The sequence below is a fragment of the Lutra lutra genome, chromosome 4 (assembly GCF_902655055.1).
Source record: "Lutra lutra chromosome 4, mLutLut1.2, whole genome shotgun sequence".
NCBI classification, from domain to species: domain Eukaryota; kingdom Metazoa; phylum Chordata; class Mammalia; order Carnivora; family Mustelidae; genus Lutra; species Lutra lutra.
This window is the reverse complement of record NC_062281.1, coordinates 149,866,414-149,885,805: the sequence shown is the minus strand read 5'-3', so window position 1 is coordinate 149,885,805 and position 19,392 is coordinate 149,866,414. Positions and strand designations below refer to the sequence as shown.

Sequence of the window (19,392 nt, the reverse complement as noted above, 5' to 3'; positions counted from 1 at the left end):
ATTTCCTTCAATGACAACTTTATCTAAAATGGGTTCCCCACCCTGTTACTCTCAGCCAGCATCTTGCGTTCTTCATGGTTTCTACTTAATTTGTGTACTTGTTTATCACCTGACTCCCTTTTAGCATACACGCAACTTGAGAGCAAGACTATGTCTGTCTCGATTATAGCTGTATCCCCCAAATCTGGTCTAGTGTCTGACACACAGTAAGAATTCAACAGATAACTGCTACACGAAAGAAATGAACCCTGCAATGATCCCCATCTTTTAACGAAGAAGCAAAGGTTCACAAATCTGATAAGTTGTAGAGCAAGGATTTATACCTAAATCTAGCTGGCTCCAAAGTAGTTTCCCAACACACCATTTCAAAGTCAAAAGAAGTAAGAATAAGGTTCTTTCATTTTTAAAGTAAGAAAAATGTTTCCAGTATACTATCTCTGTAACTGCGGAGAACTAGCACCAAGTAAAAAAGGGGTACTCCAGGCAATGAGTAATAGCTTATGCACCTCATATTTTCATGAAATACTTACAATAAGACCATTCTCAGTTCTCCATGATGAATCAAGATAGTGATCTTGTAAAACAGATGCTGTACTTTCATCACTTCTGTAATAATTAAGAAAATGGGTAAAAAGGTGACATTATACCAATTAATAAATACTACTCACGTAACACAGGAACTGGCAGGGCATAGATGTTAAGCAAATATTTTATTCCCTTCTTCCCTTAACAAACAGACTTAACATTGCAGAAATGCCTACTCGATTTCTTTAACCTTTGGAATAGAGTGGCTTTAAGCAACCACTTTACCACCGCAACCAGAGTCTGTTCACTTCTTTTGTTTCCCAAGAATAAACAACTTCATGAGGAAAAAAAAAATACCCGAAAACAGCAACCACAATATACTCTATGACCATGAACCAACACTTCAGAGGTCTTTGATGACATCCACATGTATATAAGAATTCCACTTTACAATCAATTCTCTTAGTTATATCTAAAGCATAAAAGTCACCAATAACAGCACTGCCCTCAAAATGGGGGGAAAAAAAAAAAAGATCGAAGAGCCAAAATAGAAAATACTCAAGACAGTAAAGTATAAAGAAAATTTAATTTTTTTTAAAGATTTTATTTATTTATTTGACAGACAGAGATCACAAGTAGGCAGAGGCAGGCAGAGAGAGAGAGAGAGAGAGAGAGGAGGAAGCAGGCTCCCTGCTGAACAGAGAGCCCAATGTGGGGCTCAATCCCAGGACCCTGGGATCATGACCCGAGCCGAAGGCAAAGGCTTTAACCCACTGAGCCACCCAGGCGCCTCAAGAAAATTTGATGTTTTAATAACAATTTATATAATAAAAAAAATTAACTTGGGTTATTTGGGGCCTTTTCTATGTTCAGGAGGGATTAAAGCTTTGTTAATTCTCACTCCTTTCACTGAACTAATAAAAACTCCCTAAAGTCACACCTGTTCACTACTTACACAAAAAACCTGAATAGTTAAGTTTTGGAAAGCCCAATCTATGATATAATTAAGTTCAATATTTGCTTTTTTTATGTCTTGAAGTTACAAGTTTCCTAGAAAACTACTGACTTTTCCCAGACCTAGTCTAGTGGTAAGAATTTCGTACCTCTTAGACTGTAAAAAGGTTTAGACTTTTGAATCTTCAGTTAGTTCTACAGTGGTTATTATAAATTGTGGGACTAACAGACTAGCTACAATAAACTAAAAGCATTAATTTCTCTCAGCTGTTGATGGCAAAAAGGTTTCAATTCAGGTCTTAACTCTGATTTGGTAGAGGCTGACAAGAATGCTAAATAAAGGATTCTGAGACTTGTATCAGCAGAAGGAAACCTTTGCTTATGGAGGTCTGCCAAGGTGCAGGAGGGGGACTAGTATCACTTCCGGTAGGTTTTTTGTTTGTTTTTTTTTAAGATTTTATTTATGTACTTGAGAGAGAGAGAGACAGACAGAAGGGAGCACAGAGGGAGAGGAAGAAGCAGACTCCCCACTGAGCAGAGAGCCTGACATGGGTCTTGATTCCAGAACTCCCGAGACCTAAGCAGAAGGCAGACACTTAACTGACTGAGCCACCTGGGTGCCTCTTCAGGATTAATGTCTTTTTACAGTGTTCCTCAATAAGGATTAGCAACTTCCACACTTCTGGTGTATGCCTCTGGACACGTGAGTCTCCATAGGTAGCTTAAATTAACATGCTTAAACCTTAGCTGAGAAACTCCTCTCAAATCCGTTTCTCTTCCGTTGTTCCCTATCTCAAACAAAGGATATGCATCCCCCTAGTTTCCCAAGTCAGAAATCTGAACCTGCCCTTATTTTCCTCACAGTATATTCAATTGGTTGCCCAATCTGTGGGCTCCTACCTTTTCAAATCCAGTCCTTCCACTATATCCATGCTGACTCTGAAGTCCTGTAGTTTCAGGGCCAGTTTTCCTGGGTAAGTGTATAAGATAAAGCTAACATCCCATTCACTTTCCCTTCTTTATCTTTTTCCACTTATCCCCATTTGGCCCAACTGTAAGTTTTACTGTTTCTTACCCAATTAGAATGTTAGTTCTATGGGAGCAAGGAGTTAGTTTGATAACTGCTATATACCCAGGCCTTGGCAGAGAAGAAGTGCTCAATCAATATTTGCTGAATGATTAAAGGAACAAAGTAGGTGGAGCATGGATCATCCAGGTCTGTGGGAGTTAAGGAATGAGGATTTTCTCATCAAGCAAGTTAGGGATTTAAGGGAGTAACATGAGATCTGTAAGAAAGACTGGTCTAACTTCAGTAAATAGAAGGGGGCCAAAGAGGGAGCAGTTAAGAGGAAGTGATTATATAAATACTAGAGCGGTGACAGTAACTCAGACCCAGGGAACAAGCAGTGTGAACATGAAGAAGTGAATACATTTGAGAGGATACTTAGAATCAATAGACCTTTAACAACTAATAGGACAGAAGGGGTGGAAGGAGAGAGGTAAGGAAAAAGGATAAAGTCTCCATCTGTGCCTTGAGTTACTGGGCGGATGGTGCCATTTTTTGAACTAGCGAACTTGGAGGCAGATGGCAGGTGTGGTGGGAAAAGTTTATAAGCTGAGACTGAGGTGCTTGTGGAACATCCAAGAACAGAGATTCAGAGAATTAGATAAATGGATCTAAAGCTCGGGAGAAAGATCTGGGTTGGTGACGGATATGGAAAACATCAGCATGTATTAAGCACAGTTTTAGGAAATTCCATTTTTCTTATGGTCAAAACAGTTGAACATTGGCAAATTTTGTATGATCCAACCTAACAGAAATTTAAGGATTGAGAGATCGTGTAACCAGGGACTACGTGGTTTGTTTTGTCTTATGACAAAACCCCTTAAAACACTGATTTAAAGCACAAGTAGGAGAAAAGGAAGATGAGGAGGAAAGGTAGAAGTGAAACGGAAACCAAAGTTTCAATGCTACCTTCTAACTTTGGTACCTAGAACTTAGCAAGTACTTAAAAGTGTGTTTTCAATTAATCCTCAGGGTTTCCACAGATGTTATCACTAGCTGTACCTACACACTTCGGGGGGCACCATTCACCAGAATATAATGTTAATGATGCTCCTTGGAGTTGGATAAGACAAAGGCTCTGACCATCAGGAACCAATAAACTTTGTAATCCAGCTTGCATGAGTCTAAGATGATCATAAGTGTCACCAGTAGACCTAAGGCTGAGCACAATAGTAAGAGAAAGGAAAGAAAAAGAGAAGGCAAAAAAAATTAAACATGATCAGAAAAATAAAGAAGAACCTATGGAAAAAGGGTAGAGCCAATACTCTGAGATGATCTTCTGTGTTTCCAAGGCTAACTCACTTCTCTCTGGACTGCAGTTAACCATCCCTGCCCACTTATCACATAGACTTACTGTGAAAAGTAAATTAAATCATGCATGCAAGAGCACTTAATCAAGATTAACTTTATAACCTAATCTACACAAATGTAAACAATGACTATTAATAAAAGTTCCCTACTAATCTGAATAGTGCTGGACTGCTTTTCCTACAGATCCGGGAGAGAATGACTATACGAATTTAATTACTCCTCACATTTTTACAGTGTTTTAGAGTTCAGTAGAATTTTAAATCCACTATCTTAATCCCTCAGGGCAGGGTGGGTATTGCTCTCCATAATTTACAGAGTCCCTAATATTAGGTTGGACTGTATGAAATTACCATTTTTTATGTTAAAAATGGTCTAAGATTGGTCATTCCACATGATTCATTCAACCTAACAGACTTATAAGGAGGTTGTTCATATTTATAAGCAACATAACTGGCTGAGTTTAGATCTGAGGTATTTTGATTCCTGACCAGTCTAGGCCTCTTCCAATTCTAAAAGGTGACTGGGGAAGCACATTTTAAAAATAGTATCTATCAATTTCTTACTTGGAAAGCAAGCAAAGGGCTAGATCTCTCACGCTAGATTATGCTTCTTGAAATCACACTGGCCTGTTCTGCAGAACTCTGTATTAAGTAAACTGTGACCCTCACTAGGGTCTTCACAATAATCTCCAAGACGGTAAAGAGATGGTGAAGAACATTTACCTAGCTCCTACTGTATGCTATAGTACATTCCATGATTACTTTAACTGATGTTCACAATAACCATATGAGGCACATACCATGACAGTCTCACATGAGCTGTCTGAAGCTCAGGCAAGTTATATGTCTGATCCAAGGTCACAGTGCTAGGAAGTGACAAGGCTGGCCAATGCTGGAGAACCCAGAGCTGTCCAACTCTAAAGTCCTGCCCCTTTAAGTCAAGCTGCATACAGGAAGTTTTTCACAACTAACCCCATGTGGAATAGGAAACCTGTCAGTAGGGATGAAACGACACGCCCAAGGTCACACCGCTTACAAGCGATGAAAAAGGATCCCTGAGCTCAGGTCCGGTTCAGAGGCCGAGGCCGCCCTTGTTCTAGTTACTGTCCGGAGGGAGCAAAGGGGCGGATTCTGGGGTGGACATCATGGAAGAAGGAATCTAATTGTTGGATAGACTGCAATGTGCTAGGCGAAGTCGGCGCCCTCGGGATATCCCGGTAAAAGGTGAAGCAACCATCCGACACGAGCCTCGGGTACCTACGCCCGCTGGGCTCAAGAGTAGCTAACAAGCCGGATGGGCGCGGCACCTCCCCGGCCGCCGGGAGACCCTGGCCCAGCGGATGGTCCCCCTCTCCCCTGTTCCTTGCTGAACCCGCAGCCTGGCCAGGGTACTCTCCTTGCACCCGTGCTCCTCCCCATCCCTGCGAGACCCGGTCTCTACGCCTCACCCTGGCTGTGCCGCAGCTGGCACCACGTCCCCTTCGATATCCACATCCGCCTCTTCAGCCGCCATGACGGGACCTAACCCCATCCGTCCTCCCGAGAGATCCCGCGAGAGGTGGAAGACTTGGGGGCGGAGTCTCATGAGTCACGGGGCGGAGCTGAAACCTTGTCCAGCCCCTTACGCAAGCGGGAGGCGGGGCCTTCAGAGAAAAGATCTGCAGTTTTCCGGAGGTTTGGTCCTTTGGAATTCTGTTGGTTTGTAAAAGACCGTGGGAAGTTGCCCAGGCTTGGGTTTTGAAGAGATAGTGCTCTTGGACAAGTTCTTGGCTCTTCACTTCTCTTATTGATAAAATGGGGATATCTGCCTGGAGTGCTGAAAAGGTCAAAGCCAGACCTGCTTTGAACTGTGACAGGTGCCTGGTTTTCTATCTTTTTCTTTCTCTTTCTTTCTTTTCTTTCTGTCTTTCTTTTGGAAAAGGGTCACTCAGCGATTATGTGAAGTACTAAACAACTTCTATTTTAAAATTGAAAAAAACATTTAAGAATGTAACTTACTTTATTGAGATCTTTATAATTAATTAAAGATTCACTCTCATGACCATTGATCTTTACAATAACCCAGTGAGGACTGGTGTCATCAGTCACACTTTATAGATGAGGAAATTGAGGCTCAGAAAACTGAAATGACTATCAAAGGATGTATAGCTAGTAAAAGACAGAGCTTGGACCAGAATCCGGGTCTTTTGACTCTATACTGAGGGCTCACCCTCTACAAATCATATTGGCAGGATAAACACCATTTCTCTCAAAGAATTTATGACTTCTCAAGAAATTAGATATTGGCCTTGAGTAGCCTCTACTAGCATTTATTGCTCACATTGTTGCAACTGTTCATTCACTTGTCTGCCTCCACCATGAGACTGTGAATTCTTTAAGGACAAAAGCTCTGTCTGCTAGTCCTTGTACTTATACCCCAACATTCAAAATGGTGCCTGACATGTCTTAGGAGCTCAGGATATATTTAACTGATGAATGAATGAAACAATTTAAGTATGCTCATACAGCTTTCTAACTGTTTCAGGCACCTTTCCACTGTTATACCTCCTCATATCACTTTTTGCTAAATTTGTGCAAAGAACAGAGGACAAAATGACTAAATTTAACTGAGATATCTCTACAGTTTCATAGTATGTTCAAAGGAGTTTTCAAGTGATCATATGTTTAGATTTTTTTCCCATCAAAATGAACTTTCATAATTATTCCTATTTTCCATCATAATTAGTCCCTTTAAATTTAGTTCTTTATAATACCTAACAAAAATTTTAACTCATTATGATGCTCTGCTTTCCATAAACTGAAACTGAATGAATGTCAGAATAATTTTAGAGCAGTAAGGGCAGAAGATGAATTACAAACAGAGAGGATGGGTCAAGGCTGATGTGATCACCTGTTGTATCCCACATATTGCATAGGGTGGAATCATTCTTGGACCTCCCAAGAATCATGCAAATCATGCAAATTAATTATTATCACCCCACCCCATCCCCCGTTTTAGAGGTGAGGAAGCCAAAGTTCAAAAAGTTACAGTTAGATTCCTGAGTCCTAGAGGTGAAATTCTAACCCAAGCCTTTCATATATATACATATATATATAAAATGTATATAATTTAATAATATAACATAAAATATGTTGTGAATTAAAATATAGAGTATGTATGTATATATACGTACGTACATACACATATATTAAAATATAGAGTATGTATATATGTATATTTTTATTTATATATTTTATATTTTTAATATATTTATATATTTATTTTTATTTATATATATTTTATATATTTCTATTTATATATACGTATGTACGTACATATATATACATACTCTATTTTTAATTAATTAATTTAAACTTAATTTTAATACATATATATACACATACATACTCTATATTTTAATTCACAACAAAAGCAATAGGGTCTTTCGCAATACTACATGAATTGGTTTAAGAGTAAATCATAATCAGGTAATTTTCTGATTTCTTTGAGGCGCTTAAATCTAGAAATGAGTAGAAAGTGTATTTTGAAGGTTAGAAACTTATCTTGGGTGTATAGAATCCTTTTCAGTCCGCTATTACACCTTTATTTTCTTCATTGATCCTAAAATAGAATTGTCAAGAGGTACCATACCTGTAAATCCTCACAAATATAGTTAGAGGAATATTCAGTCAAGAAAGTGTCTGGCTCATATTTTAACTGCATTGCATTCAAAGACACTGGAGACTCATTTCATTTCTCCCTATTTCTGGTGAAAAAAGATCACTGCATTTTTATTGAAAAAGCAAAGTATAATTGCAATATTAATTCATAAAAAGCTGGCATGTTAGCGATCATGCTAATTAGCTCAGATTTGTAAAGTGCTTTAAAAGCAGGAACTGTCACACAACTGCTCACTAATGTTATTGTTACATTATGATCCAAACTGTCAGCTAAATGATTGCCAGGAATTCAAAAGTTCCCATTTTAAATAGAAAATGGCCAGTGAGCAGGGAGGAAAACTACTTTATCTATGCAGAGGTGAGATAATAGATGAATGCAGACATAGACTTAAGGGCTACACTTGGCAAACATTGGAAATGGCTTGAATTGTTCCAGGAAAACAAGGCTGCATTTTATTTTATTTTCCCTCCCCAGTTCCCTGAAATCACATAAGGTAGCTACTGAAAAAGCTGTTCTCAGTATGTTGTAAGGAGCGTCTGCCAATGTACTTCTTACATTTTAATTACAGTAATGCTACATCCATCTGACATTATGCGGAAGGGAACGAAAAGATGCCAACATTAATGAGCTCCTACTGTGTGCCAGGCATTTTACAGACATTATTTCTTTATAGCCCTCTGAGGTAAGGAATTGTTATTTTCACTTACAGATGTGGTAACTGAGGTTCAGAACAGTTAAGTGATTTACCCAGGGAACTGTAGCTTATCGTTGTTTTCCTTACAGCATGCTGTCTTCGGTTAGTTTCTAATAGCATCATTCAGAATTTCATTGTTTCTTCTCAGCAACCCCCAGTGGAAGAATTATGCCTCTTTCTCAAAAGCTCCAGGAGGATGGGTGTTGGTGGGCGGGCTTGGGTCTCAGGCCATCTCAGAAGCCAGATGGACTCAGTTCCACCTGCACCACATTCAATAAAGAGGCTTGGTGGCCCCCCGGAGCAAAATAAGGGTACCGTTTCCAGAGGGAGGAAGAATGGATGGTGGGTAAGGAAAACAACAGATGCCAGCTATACTGTTCTGTATTGCCATTCCCCTCTGTTCCCTCAGGCCTTTGGTACAGTCTGTTAACAGTTCCCGGCTTCTGTTGCATTATACCAGGCAAGTTACTCAACCCCTCTAGATGGCCACTTCTTCATTTGGAAAATGACCTATGAAATAATCTCCTCCAGAAGTAAAATTCTTTGATCGTGTTCTTGTTCATTTCACAGACATTTCTGAACACTGTCACAGGGAAAGCAGGGATGGAATTGTCGAAGTCTGCATGAGTTTGGATGTGGTTGGCTGCTTAGTTAAGTATGGACTGTAAACAAAATATTCCCTCTGCCTGGAAAGTGTGACACTCCCCACCTGTCTTCCAGGACCCTCCACGTGCAGGGGCACTCTGCCTTCCTTTCCCCATCTCCTTCCCTCTGAAAGGGCTGGTTCTGACTCAGCTTTGGTCCACTATTGCCGTTTTGGAACTCAGGTTCAGAGTTCTCAGGTCTTTTGATTCTTTTCTTTGAAGACAAGCCAGAAATCAAGATTAATTTGTGAAAAACCATTCAAAGTTTTGAAAAACGCTATGGAACCAAACAAACACTTAGGTGGGCTACATCTGACCTGCAGTTTGTGACTCTTGCCCTAAATCCTTCTCTCCTACCACATGTAACATTTCCATGTTCTTATTTTCTCACCGTTTCTCACCGTCTGCCTATGGTGCTACTAAAGTCTTCTTCAGGGTGGGGAGCATGTTTCTGTTCCTCTTTGTATCCACAGCCTCTAGCTACAATGCCTGGTACATTATAATCATTTAATAACTATTCATCTAATGAATGAGTGAATCAACTAGAAAAAAATAAAGCCAGAGGTTTTTTTTTTTTAATTGAATATAGAAAACTCATTTTGTAAACACATAATCAATGGATATTTTAAAATGAGAGCCAAATAAATGTATATATATTTACATATATATGTATATTTGCATATATGTATGTATACATATATGTGGATATATGTATACATATATATGTATATAACAATATGTATATAACAATTGCATTATGATCCTGACAAAAAATACAGAACGCAGTAGACAAAGGAACAATTATAAACCTAAACGGAGTCCCAAAGTCCCTTCTCATGAGTGAATGAGAGACGTGTGTAGTTTTCTTGCCTGCCTCTTTATTGTGTATGCTGCCTGTACTTTGGAGGGGATTGAGGGGAGGCATAAGGCAAATCTCCAACTTGAGGGGGAAATTCAGTCTGTGCTGATGCTGAAGGGCTGCGTAAAATGAAATGTAAACCTGTGCTGACTCAGTTCTAGAGCTCACACATGGTCGAGTATGTGAGCACAAAATCCAGTCCTTCCTAGAGGTCCTTCCCTTTGTTGTCTAGGTAGCTCCATTTCTACTTGTAAAGTCAGCTTCAGCGTTGTGCTTTTGCTTATCTTCCTGCCCATTTACACAAACTCGCTTCTCTGCGACCCCAGAGCCACAGTGCATGCTTGTGACAGTGGCCCAGCACTCTGGCAGGTAGCTGCCTCCACACTAGCCTGGGACCTCCTTGAGGACAGGGATCATGTCCATGTTATCCACACGCAGCACACAGTAGGGGCCCTACCAGTATTTGAATGAACAATATGCCTTCTATGTTAGAAAGCACATTGTTATCTCAAAGCTTCAAGAGCTTTCATTCAATTCAATAAGTGTTTACTGAGTACCTACTATGTTCCAAGCACTATTTTCATGCTTGAGATATACTGATAAATAAGAAAGACAGTTTCCTACCCTGATAGAAGTCACGTCCTAGCAAAGGGGGAGAGACAACACTAGACATAATAATATTAATTAATTAATTAATATTAATGAATTATTGTATATTAATCATTATATTAATATATTACAGTAATATATTAATATAGTATGTTAATATATTGCATATTAATAAATTATTATAAATTAATTATATATTTGTTAGAGGTGATTGAGTACTATAGATAATGGGGAAAAAAATAGAGCAGGATATGGATCCTGAGAGTTCAGAGTGGTGAAGGGGTACAGGTTTTAAAAGAGGGGTTCAGGGGCAGGGGGCGGGAGGTTGGGTGAGCCTGGTGGTGGGTATCATGGAGGGCACATATTGCATGGAGCACTGGGTGTGGTGCATAAACAATGAATTCTGGAGCACTGAAAAGAAATTTAAAAAATAATTAAACAAATAAAAAAATTTTTTTAAAAGGGGTTCAGCCTAGGCCTTGTTGGGAAGGTGGCATTTGAGCAGAGTCTTGCCAAGCTGATGTCAGGAGAAAGTGTTTAGGTGGAAGGAACAGCCACTGCAAAGGCCCTGAGTGGGAGTGTGCCTGGTGGGGGCCAGGATGGTGGAGGAAAGTGGGCAAAGGGAGAGCAGGAGGGGAGGAGGCCAGCCAGACACCGGACCACAGGTCCGTGTCTGTCCGTGTCATTCTAAGGACATTCTGAGTGAATCAGGGAGTCATTGTTGGGGTCCACTGAGATTAAACCTAGATATTAGCAATACAAGTTCACTGAAATTTATTTAAGATTATATGCCAAGTGGTTGATAACATGAACTATTTGATGTTTCTTTTGTCAGATTTCCTGAGGGAAAAAAAAAATCCTACAAAATAGAACTGATACTTTTATTAAATAATTCCTCTTTCCCAGGATCACAGATGAGTCCCTCTTTGTCTACTGGTTTTTGTGTTGAGTCACCTGACTTAATTCTCCTTTTTTCACACTGCATCCCAAGTTCTCATTTGAACAGTCATATCGACTACCTGAGAAATAAACTGACTGCCGTTTAACATTTCCCATTCATTTAAAATGGGTGTTTTTACCACATTGAGGGGCCCCAAGTCCATATGCTGCTTGCTGTTGTCGCTGCTGGGTTCAGTAGCCTCTGATGTGAGCAAGATCTGGTCACCACTGATAAGAAATTCATACTCAATATATAAATGGATCATTACGAAGAAACAGAACAAAGACCATGAAGCAGAGGTCTGTGCCCGGAACCATGGAGGTCTGATGGGGCGAGGCTAATTCTGTGCATTCTTATGCTCTGCCTCTCATCCTCTCTAGGTCACTTTTTACTCCAGTGATTTCCATGGCAACCAGCTTCACACAGGTGTAACCTGACGGCACCATACATCTACTTTCTGCAGCAGAAAGTGCACACATGCACAATCCAGAAAAGCAGGGGTGTTAATACCCCATGAGATAGTGGATGACCGATGGGGAGCAAATCCCTGTAGGATGGAGCCCCTTTGTTCACAAAGCAATAACTTACTCTTGAATTGACTGTCCCTCCTTTACTGGCATGCTCTTTTCAGTCCTCCTTCATAATCCTTGGGACTACTTCCCAAATAAATTAGTGTCTGAAGCCCTGGTCTCAGATCCTTCTTTCCTGGGGAAGCCTAAGAGAAAACAGTGAGGTCAGACTTGGGTTTTGAAAGTTAAGAGAGAGCTTTCCAAGTGTAGGGAGAGGGAAAGTGCTTGCATTCCAGGGGGAGGGGGGAAAAAAAGGCATGAGCAAAGAAAATGAGGCGAGGACTACACAAGGCAGGTCTAGGGATTTGCAGTGACCTGCTTTGACTGAAGCATCGGATATATGGACGATAGGAGGAGGAGAAAACTAGTGGGATGATTTGTTCATTGAGAAATACCCGTCAGATACACTAAGCTGAAAATATTGAAAAAAATATTCCCCTGAAGTTTTGTTTGTTGTTTGTTTCTCATTATAGCATTCACACTGTTCTAGGGACACCTGGTTGGCTCAGCCGGTAAAGCATGCCAGTCTTGATCTCCCGATCATGAGTTCGAGCCCTACATTGGGCATGGAGCCTACTTAAAATAAAGTGCTAATAAAGAAAATAAGCATTCACATTGTTCTTCATTTCTGGGAAATCAATGGACTGAGTAGTAACTGTGAGCCATGCACTTAGGACGAAATTGAATATTTGGGTGAAACACCAAATTCTGGAAAACAAAACTGCTCTTAGTATGCATATTATCAACAGGTATGTAAAACAGATTTTACTATGACCAGAAAAGAGGAGATCCTGAAAAATTTCAAGGAAGCAAACAGAAATGAACTGTATAATATCCATCACTACTAATTAAAGTTATATAAAATGGCTGTGCATTTTCATTGTTTTATTATTACGAACAAAACAATTTTTAAGTGCTTTTGTGAATCATTCCTACCTTCTTTGCCATTGAGGACTTAAGTTTTTGAACTACCCTCTTCCAGGGAGGGATGGTACATTTAGGTTTGAAAGGAAGTTTTAGACCTCTTTGTTTTAGCACTATGTTCTGTCTTATGCAATAATTACCATATTTCACTGAATCTAAGCTTCACTGTCATGGATAGTAAGTTCTTCCATAGTTTTATGTGCCATAAAGAAAGAAAAATTGCTACCAATTACATGTTGACATTCTGTTGATTGCAAGATGCATCCTGTTTTCAGAGTTTTGAGAAAATATATCACTTGAAATTGTTGCCTGCAATTTCAAACCCCACCCCCGGACATTGGGAGCTCTGGTGGGGGCAGGTGTGGGGATAGTGACTTGACGTGTTCAACTTTAACTCTTTCTAATACTTGAGAGAGTCCCTGGTACACCTATGGCAGATGTGTGTTCTGCAAATGTTTATTGAATTAAACTGAACAGATTTTGATGTATCTTTACCTGTTCTGACATAGGCTATTTCATGGGATAAGAATTTCATCATCTCAGAAGCCTGCAAAGTATCATGAAATAGACCCACTACAGTTCTGTATCAACAACAATATCATATTGCTGTTTTTTGTCCATACTGACTGGAGAACTTATTGTGTGTGATTTTCCACAGTATGTTTCATATATGTTTGTTTCCATGCCATGGATTACTTTCTATCACATTCATAAGAAAACCAAGGACCTCTTTTAAAAAAATTGTTTAGTTAAACATAGTTGTAAAAATAATTTTGACAGTACAGATACTGTGTTAATTATTTACATGTGAGGGTATGCTTGAAAGGCCACATGCTGTCCGTAACTCTTCGAAACCTTTGAAAGGATTTACATTGATAGAAAAAAATTGGACATCAAGGAATTATTCATATACATTTGCTGTGGTTTTCATTTAAGACAGGAAGGGGTTTTTCAAGGTTTTCCACGCTTTTATTTGATTTAATTTCATGGTCACTAGAGCGCATTTCCATCACAGTCACCGACACCTTGAACTTGCTGTGATTTTCCTCTATTAAGCAGCCCAGATGATACTCAGTAAGATTCTTGGACTCTAAGCCCCATGTCTTGGAAACAGACCTCACTGAATTAGTGAAGATTCCAGGGCATTCTTCTTACTGAGCTGGTTAAGCCTTTGAAAATATACTATGGACGCTAGGATTTGCAGGCTTAGTGGACTTGCCATAAAAGGTTCCAGAGACCTTGGATGGCTCCAGTGCCTGGGGTGCAGTGGTCACACCTCATTAGTCCCAGAGCAGGGGCTGCCTTCCCCACGTTCTCCTGTGGTCTACATCTTCCCATTCTGGCTGCGGGGCCTCAGGAAGGCAGCCCAGAGTCACTGAAGTACTTCCTGGGAGAGTCCGGACAGGCGCACACCCACACTAGGCTCCCCTCCATGGGGATTTTGTCTGTATTTCTCCTTTGTCTGATCACTGAAGACTTTAGGTAGATTCTCGGAAAGACAGAGGTGATGTTTGCTGGAGTAGACAGTGAACAGTGGGGTAGAAAGTGAACAGGAGGGAATTGCAGTTTTGCATTTACTAGCAGGGAGCATCTGAAAGTTACTTGTTACTGGGTCCCCATTTCACTATCTGTAGTGGTGGTTAACGATCCCTACCTCCGAGGGCTGCTGGAAGGATGATATGATCTGAAATAAAATGAAATAAAGATAAAGGAAGTGGACCCAGGGTCTGGCGCCCGGTTTGTAGGTACTTAACAAATCTTGCTGCCTCAGGCTACAGCTGGTCAAGGTTACCGTGCACTCCATACATACCGGACTGGTTTTGACCCTAGCATCTGCTTTAGGTCTGCGTTCAAAACAGCCCCTCCTTCAAAGGGCACTAGCCGGGCCTGCAAGGTGTGGCTAAGACCACGAGGGACAGCCTTTGCCCCTGGCTGGGGGAGGAGGTCTCTGTGATTTCTGGCCATCATGGCTCTGTGCTGTCAGTTGCAGCCTGAGATGAATATCATGGTCTTGTTCCTTGCTTTACATCATGTGGCCCTGCCCACATCCTCCCCACTAAATAAGTAAGGCAGGCAAACTTTAAAGCTGCAGAATGATTAAAAAGAATAATCTGGGGTCTAATAATTCCCTTTCAGGTTGTGCAAGCAGGAAGGTTTTAAATCGCACAAGAACGATTTAAGGGAAAAGGCACACTCGTTTCTGTTCCTAGCAAACATAAGCAGCTAGTGGGTCTGGTTTTCTTAAATGATCTTTACTTACAGAAGGATCCATCACCCAGAGAGAGTATCTGTGTCCAGAATCTGACAGCAGGAAAGTGACTCAGAGCAACTCTGGGGTTCAGAGAGCCGAGGCTGGCTTTTGATGTGCCTTTCACATCTCCTGGGCACCACCCCAGGACTCCAAGTGAGGAAATCCCTAGCTCCTTTGTTTTCTTCCCTTCAGGCAATATGTCCCCCATCAGTGGGTAAGGTCTCTGCTTATACCCCTTCTTCTCCCTTTCTCTCTTTTCCCTTAGCTCTTGCTCCCTTTTCTCCATATTTCTCCTGCCTCCTCTCTGGATAAAATCTGAAGCAAAGTGTTGACTCAGAGGACATAGCTTTCTGACTTTATCTCTTATGAAATGGAGCAAGTCACTTAACATCTTGGTATGTTCTTAAATATCTTGAAAATGGGGGAATCATATTTTTCACATATCCAAGCATTTGCAAATGCATTTATTTTTTAAAAATTTTTGAAAGATTTTATGTATTTCTTTGAGACAAAATGAGAGAGCAAAAGCAGGAGGAGGGGCAGAGGGAGAGGGAGAAACAGCCTTTCCGCTGAGGAGGGAGCCCAAAGCGGGACTCGATCCCAGGACACTGAGATCATGACATGAACCAAAGGCAGACAATTAAACTGACTGAATCACTCAGGTGCTCTGCAAATGTATAGGCTGGCAGGGGACATATTCCAGGATGGTGGGCGAGGAGAACCCCAAGACAGACAGGAACAAAAGCTGTCTGTTGACACTGAATTATGATGAATGCAGTGAGGAGTGGTGTGAGATGAAACCAAGAGGTGTCTGGGGCCATCATAGGGGCCATAGAAGTAGCACAGAGGATTTTTAATGATATTATGAAGGCAATGGAAAGCCATTTATGGATTTTAAGCAGGAAAGTGATATGACCTAGCATACTTTTCTAAAAGATCACTTTGGGTATTGGATGGTTAATGGACTGTGGGGTGTGTGTGTGTTTCTGTGTGTGTGTGTGTGTGTGTGTGTGTGTGTGTGTGTGTGTGTGTGTGTGTGTTTGGGGGGAGTATTGTGAAAGTGGGGGAGATCAGGGGTCCAGATGGGAAATGATAGTTGTTTGGACAGGAGTAGATGATAGAAGTAGATGAAATTGTGATATATTTTGGAGGTATAATCAACAGGATTTGGTGACAGATTGTCTGTGGGGGTGAGGAAGAAGGAGGCAACAAGAATAACTCCTAGGTTTCTGGCTTGAGCAATGCTAGGATGCAGGTCTCATTTGCCGAGATGTGGAGGACTGGAGCAGGAGCCGACGGGAGGAAGAATCCTGTGGTCAGAGGCAGCCGGGCTTGATGCTAGATGCTACTTGGCTGAGTATCAGCAATATTCTTTGCCATAGTTAGATGCTAATATGTCTTCAGTGTGCTGGACAAGCAGTTTACTCCGGCACATTAAAATCGTTTTTCCATGAGAGCAAAGTAAGGAGAGCCTTGCATTTGCTTTATTTTTCTCTGCAGATAATGAGGTTGTTGTCAATTCCCTCAAAGCGAAAGCACGGTCCCAGAGGAGAGCAGGATGCTGGTGTTAATGGCAGCATCCTCCTGGAGATGCATTCAAGGGCTAGTTAGGATATCCCTGGCTAGGGAGGTTAAAGAAGGCCTTCAGCCTCACAGAGGGCATTTGACCAGACGGGCTCTCTGGTCCTTCCAACCTGGGGGTCCTGGGATTCGACAGGTCAGCCAATGAGAAGGCTAACAGAAAGCAAAAGCTGGAAAGCATAAAGGAGGCCCCAGGGATGAAAGAAGTTACTAAGTGGTCTTTAAGAATTCATCCATATCCTCAAAGCAAGGAGTTTACTCCCTCTGGTGATCTGGACTCTGGAACCCCCTCTTCAGGCTTAGTGGTTTCCCAGTATCAAAACATGAATACACAAATGAAGGTTAACGTCTTGCAGTAACATAACGTTTCTGGAGTCTAAGTTCAGGCTGACACCAGGGAAGAAAATAAAGTAATAAACTTTATTTATTTATTTATTTATTCATTCATTCATTCATTCATGGGCTGAGTCACAAAAAATGTCAAATTTTGTACTTAAACGTCATTACTCAAAGGTGATAGGTATCGGAGGATGGTGTCCTCAGTGCCCCTGCTTTCTATCCTCAGAAGAATGTGTATATGTGTATGTATTTCCTTGTTGGGACACTCATTACACATCATTGCAATTGTCTACTGACTTGCTCCATCACTAGATTGCATTCCCTTTGAGGAAGGGGCCTTCAAGTTTCTCACTTACACTTAAACATCCAGGACTCAGCCCAGGTCTTAGTTCGGAGAAGGCTCCCAATAAAGCCATGCTGAGCTGAATGAATGCCTGGATGGTTGGATGAATGGATGAATTAACATCATCTTGGAGAGAGGGAAGAAAAATGCAGTATTTGTCCCCTTAACAGGATTTCCATTCTCTTTCTATGTCCTGAGCAAGAAGAATGATTGGAAGTAATAAAAAATAACTAAAAAAAATAATGAAGGTCCAACAGAATTTAATAAAGCAGATGCGCACTGTCATCTTCCCAGGGGCTGAGGAAATTAGAAGTCATGTTTGAGTCATGTACAGGATATGATGGCAGTCTCCAGGGCTCTGTTTATCAGCTTGGCTTGGGTAGAAAGTTTCTGTCATGATCTTTGTGAGAAGTCATGTAACCAAACCATCAAAAGTGTCAAGAGACATCCAGAAACTTACTAACCATAATTATGATTGCTTTAGCTTGTTTGTAAGTTTGAGGAGATTAAACATGTTATTAGCAATGTACGCAAGAGTTCCACATCAGCAAGGGGACAGAGCAAGTTAAGAACCTGCCTAGTACCTGACCACTTGCTTTACAGAATGTCTGAAATGTAAGGGAGATTTGGGTCTCTCTGAGGTGCCAGTCCCAACACGCCCCACTGTTGGTTCTGAACCAGTTGAAGAGAAGGACACCAAAATCTCAGATCTAGACTGGAGAAAGTCACCTCAACATGAAGCCAAATTGGCTTCCTCCCACTTGCCTACCCAGTCACAGGCAAGATCAATGAGGCAAGCAGCCTCCTCCTCACCTACCCTGGGAAGAGTCACCCCATCACAGAGGAGGAGGAGGAGAATGCTTACAGATCGCAAAACAGGAAACAAATGCAGGCCATGTGGGAACAACAACCTTGAATACCTTACTCCTGGCCAGTACGGGATTGTGAACTATTGGCAAACCATCAGTCACTTGTATGTTAGTAAGGGGTTGAAGACCAGAAATTTTGCTCTAGCAGAATGTTCTGGCTGTCTCCTGCTGCTTAACAAACCCCTCCACAATGCCATATTTTTTCCTTACCATTCTATCTGTTGACAATCTGAGTTGGGTGGTTCTTTCTTAGGGTCCTTTAGGTGGCTATTGTCAGAGATAGCTGCTGGTGTTGGAATCATCTGGGGAATTCTTCATGTCTGGCCTCTGGGCCGGATGACTGGTCAGCTGGAAACCAGCTGGGACATCTCTCCTCCACTGCCTTCTCTACTATTGTGGCTTGGGCTTCCTCAAAGCATGGAGGAGAGAGTAACCAGATACTTACATTGCATGTGGCTGTCCTTGTGGCAAATTTTCCAAGAAGCCTCGGTGAAAACTGCAAGGTTTCCTATGACCTAGCTTTGCAAGTCCTAGCACATGACTTCTGCTACATTCTATGGTCATACAGGTGATAAAGCCCAGGTCAGATTCAAGGGGAGGAGAACTAGATTCTGCCTCTCAGTGAGAAGAAGAGCCACATCTCTAAATCAGGTCACACGGCAAGCATCACTGCTCATTCTCACGAAGACCCTATATGGTAAGTGTTACGATCCCCCTTTTACTAGTGAGGAGGTTGAGGCTCAAAGATATTAAGTGGCTTGGTGATCAATGGATGGCAGAGTGAGAGATCAAACCCAATTATGCCTGATTCTGAAGTTTTTCTCCGTCTGCTACATTATATTATCATGCATCTATTTTGAATCTCTCATTTTATGGAGGAGAAAATGGAGGGCACCTTAAACGCTTGTGAACTGGTAGATTCTCTTTTCTCTTTTCTTTTTTTCAAGATTTATTTATTTATTTTTAGAGAGAGACCGAGAGAGTGTGAGCAGGGGGAGGGGAAGAGGGAAAAGGAGAGAATTCTCAAGCAGACTCCCCACTGAGTGTGGAGACTGACACAGGGCTCTATGGCATAACCCTGAGATCATGACCTAAGCTGAAATCCAAAGTCAGACGCTCAACCAACTGAGCCACCCAGGCACCCTGAACTGGTAGATTTTTACAATAATCACTTTTTAAAAAAAATAAACATATAATACATTTTTATCCCCAGGGGTACAGGTCTGTGAATCGCCAGGTTTACACACTTCACAG

General features: G+C 41.2%; 1 protein-coding gene and 1 long non-coding RNA gene across 3 annotated transcripts in view; one reads left to right on the top strand and one right to left on the bottom strand.

Annotated features, from left to right (window-relative positions):
• Positions 1-5,418, bottom strand: part of MYSM1 (Myb like, SWIRM and MPN domains 1) — a 42,835-nt gene extending 37,417 nt beyond the window's left edge. The window contains exons 1-3 of one of the 2 annotated variants that reach the window (XM_047725160.1): positions 5,304-5,370; positions 2,380-2,449; positions 531-606 (exon numbers count right to left, since the gene is read on the bottom strand). In XM_047725160.1, the coding sequence (XP_047581116.1) occupies positions 531-606; positions 2,380-2,449; positions 5,304-5,349 (192 nt within the window). In that variant the 5' untranslated portion in view covers positions 5,350-5,370. Of the gene's footprint in view, positions 1-530; positions 607-2,379; positions 2,450-5,303 lie in introns of both variants that reach the window. The other variant, XM_047725161.1, reaches the window with a different exon arrangement.
• On the top strand, positions 4,842-11,917 carry LOC125097521 (uncharacterized). The gene is made up of 3 exons (XR_007126547.1): positions 4,842-5,711; positions 8,085-8,198; positions 11,643-11,917. It is a non-coding gene; the product is annotated as an uncharacterized LOC125097521 (long non-coding RNA).
• Positions 11,918-19,392: the final 7,475 nt, after the last annotated feature.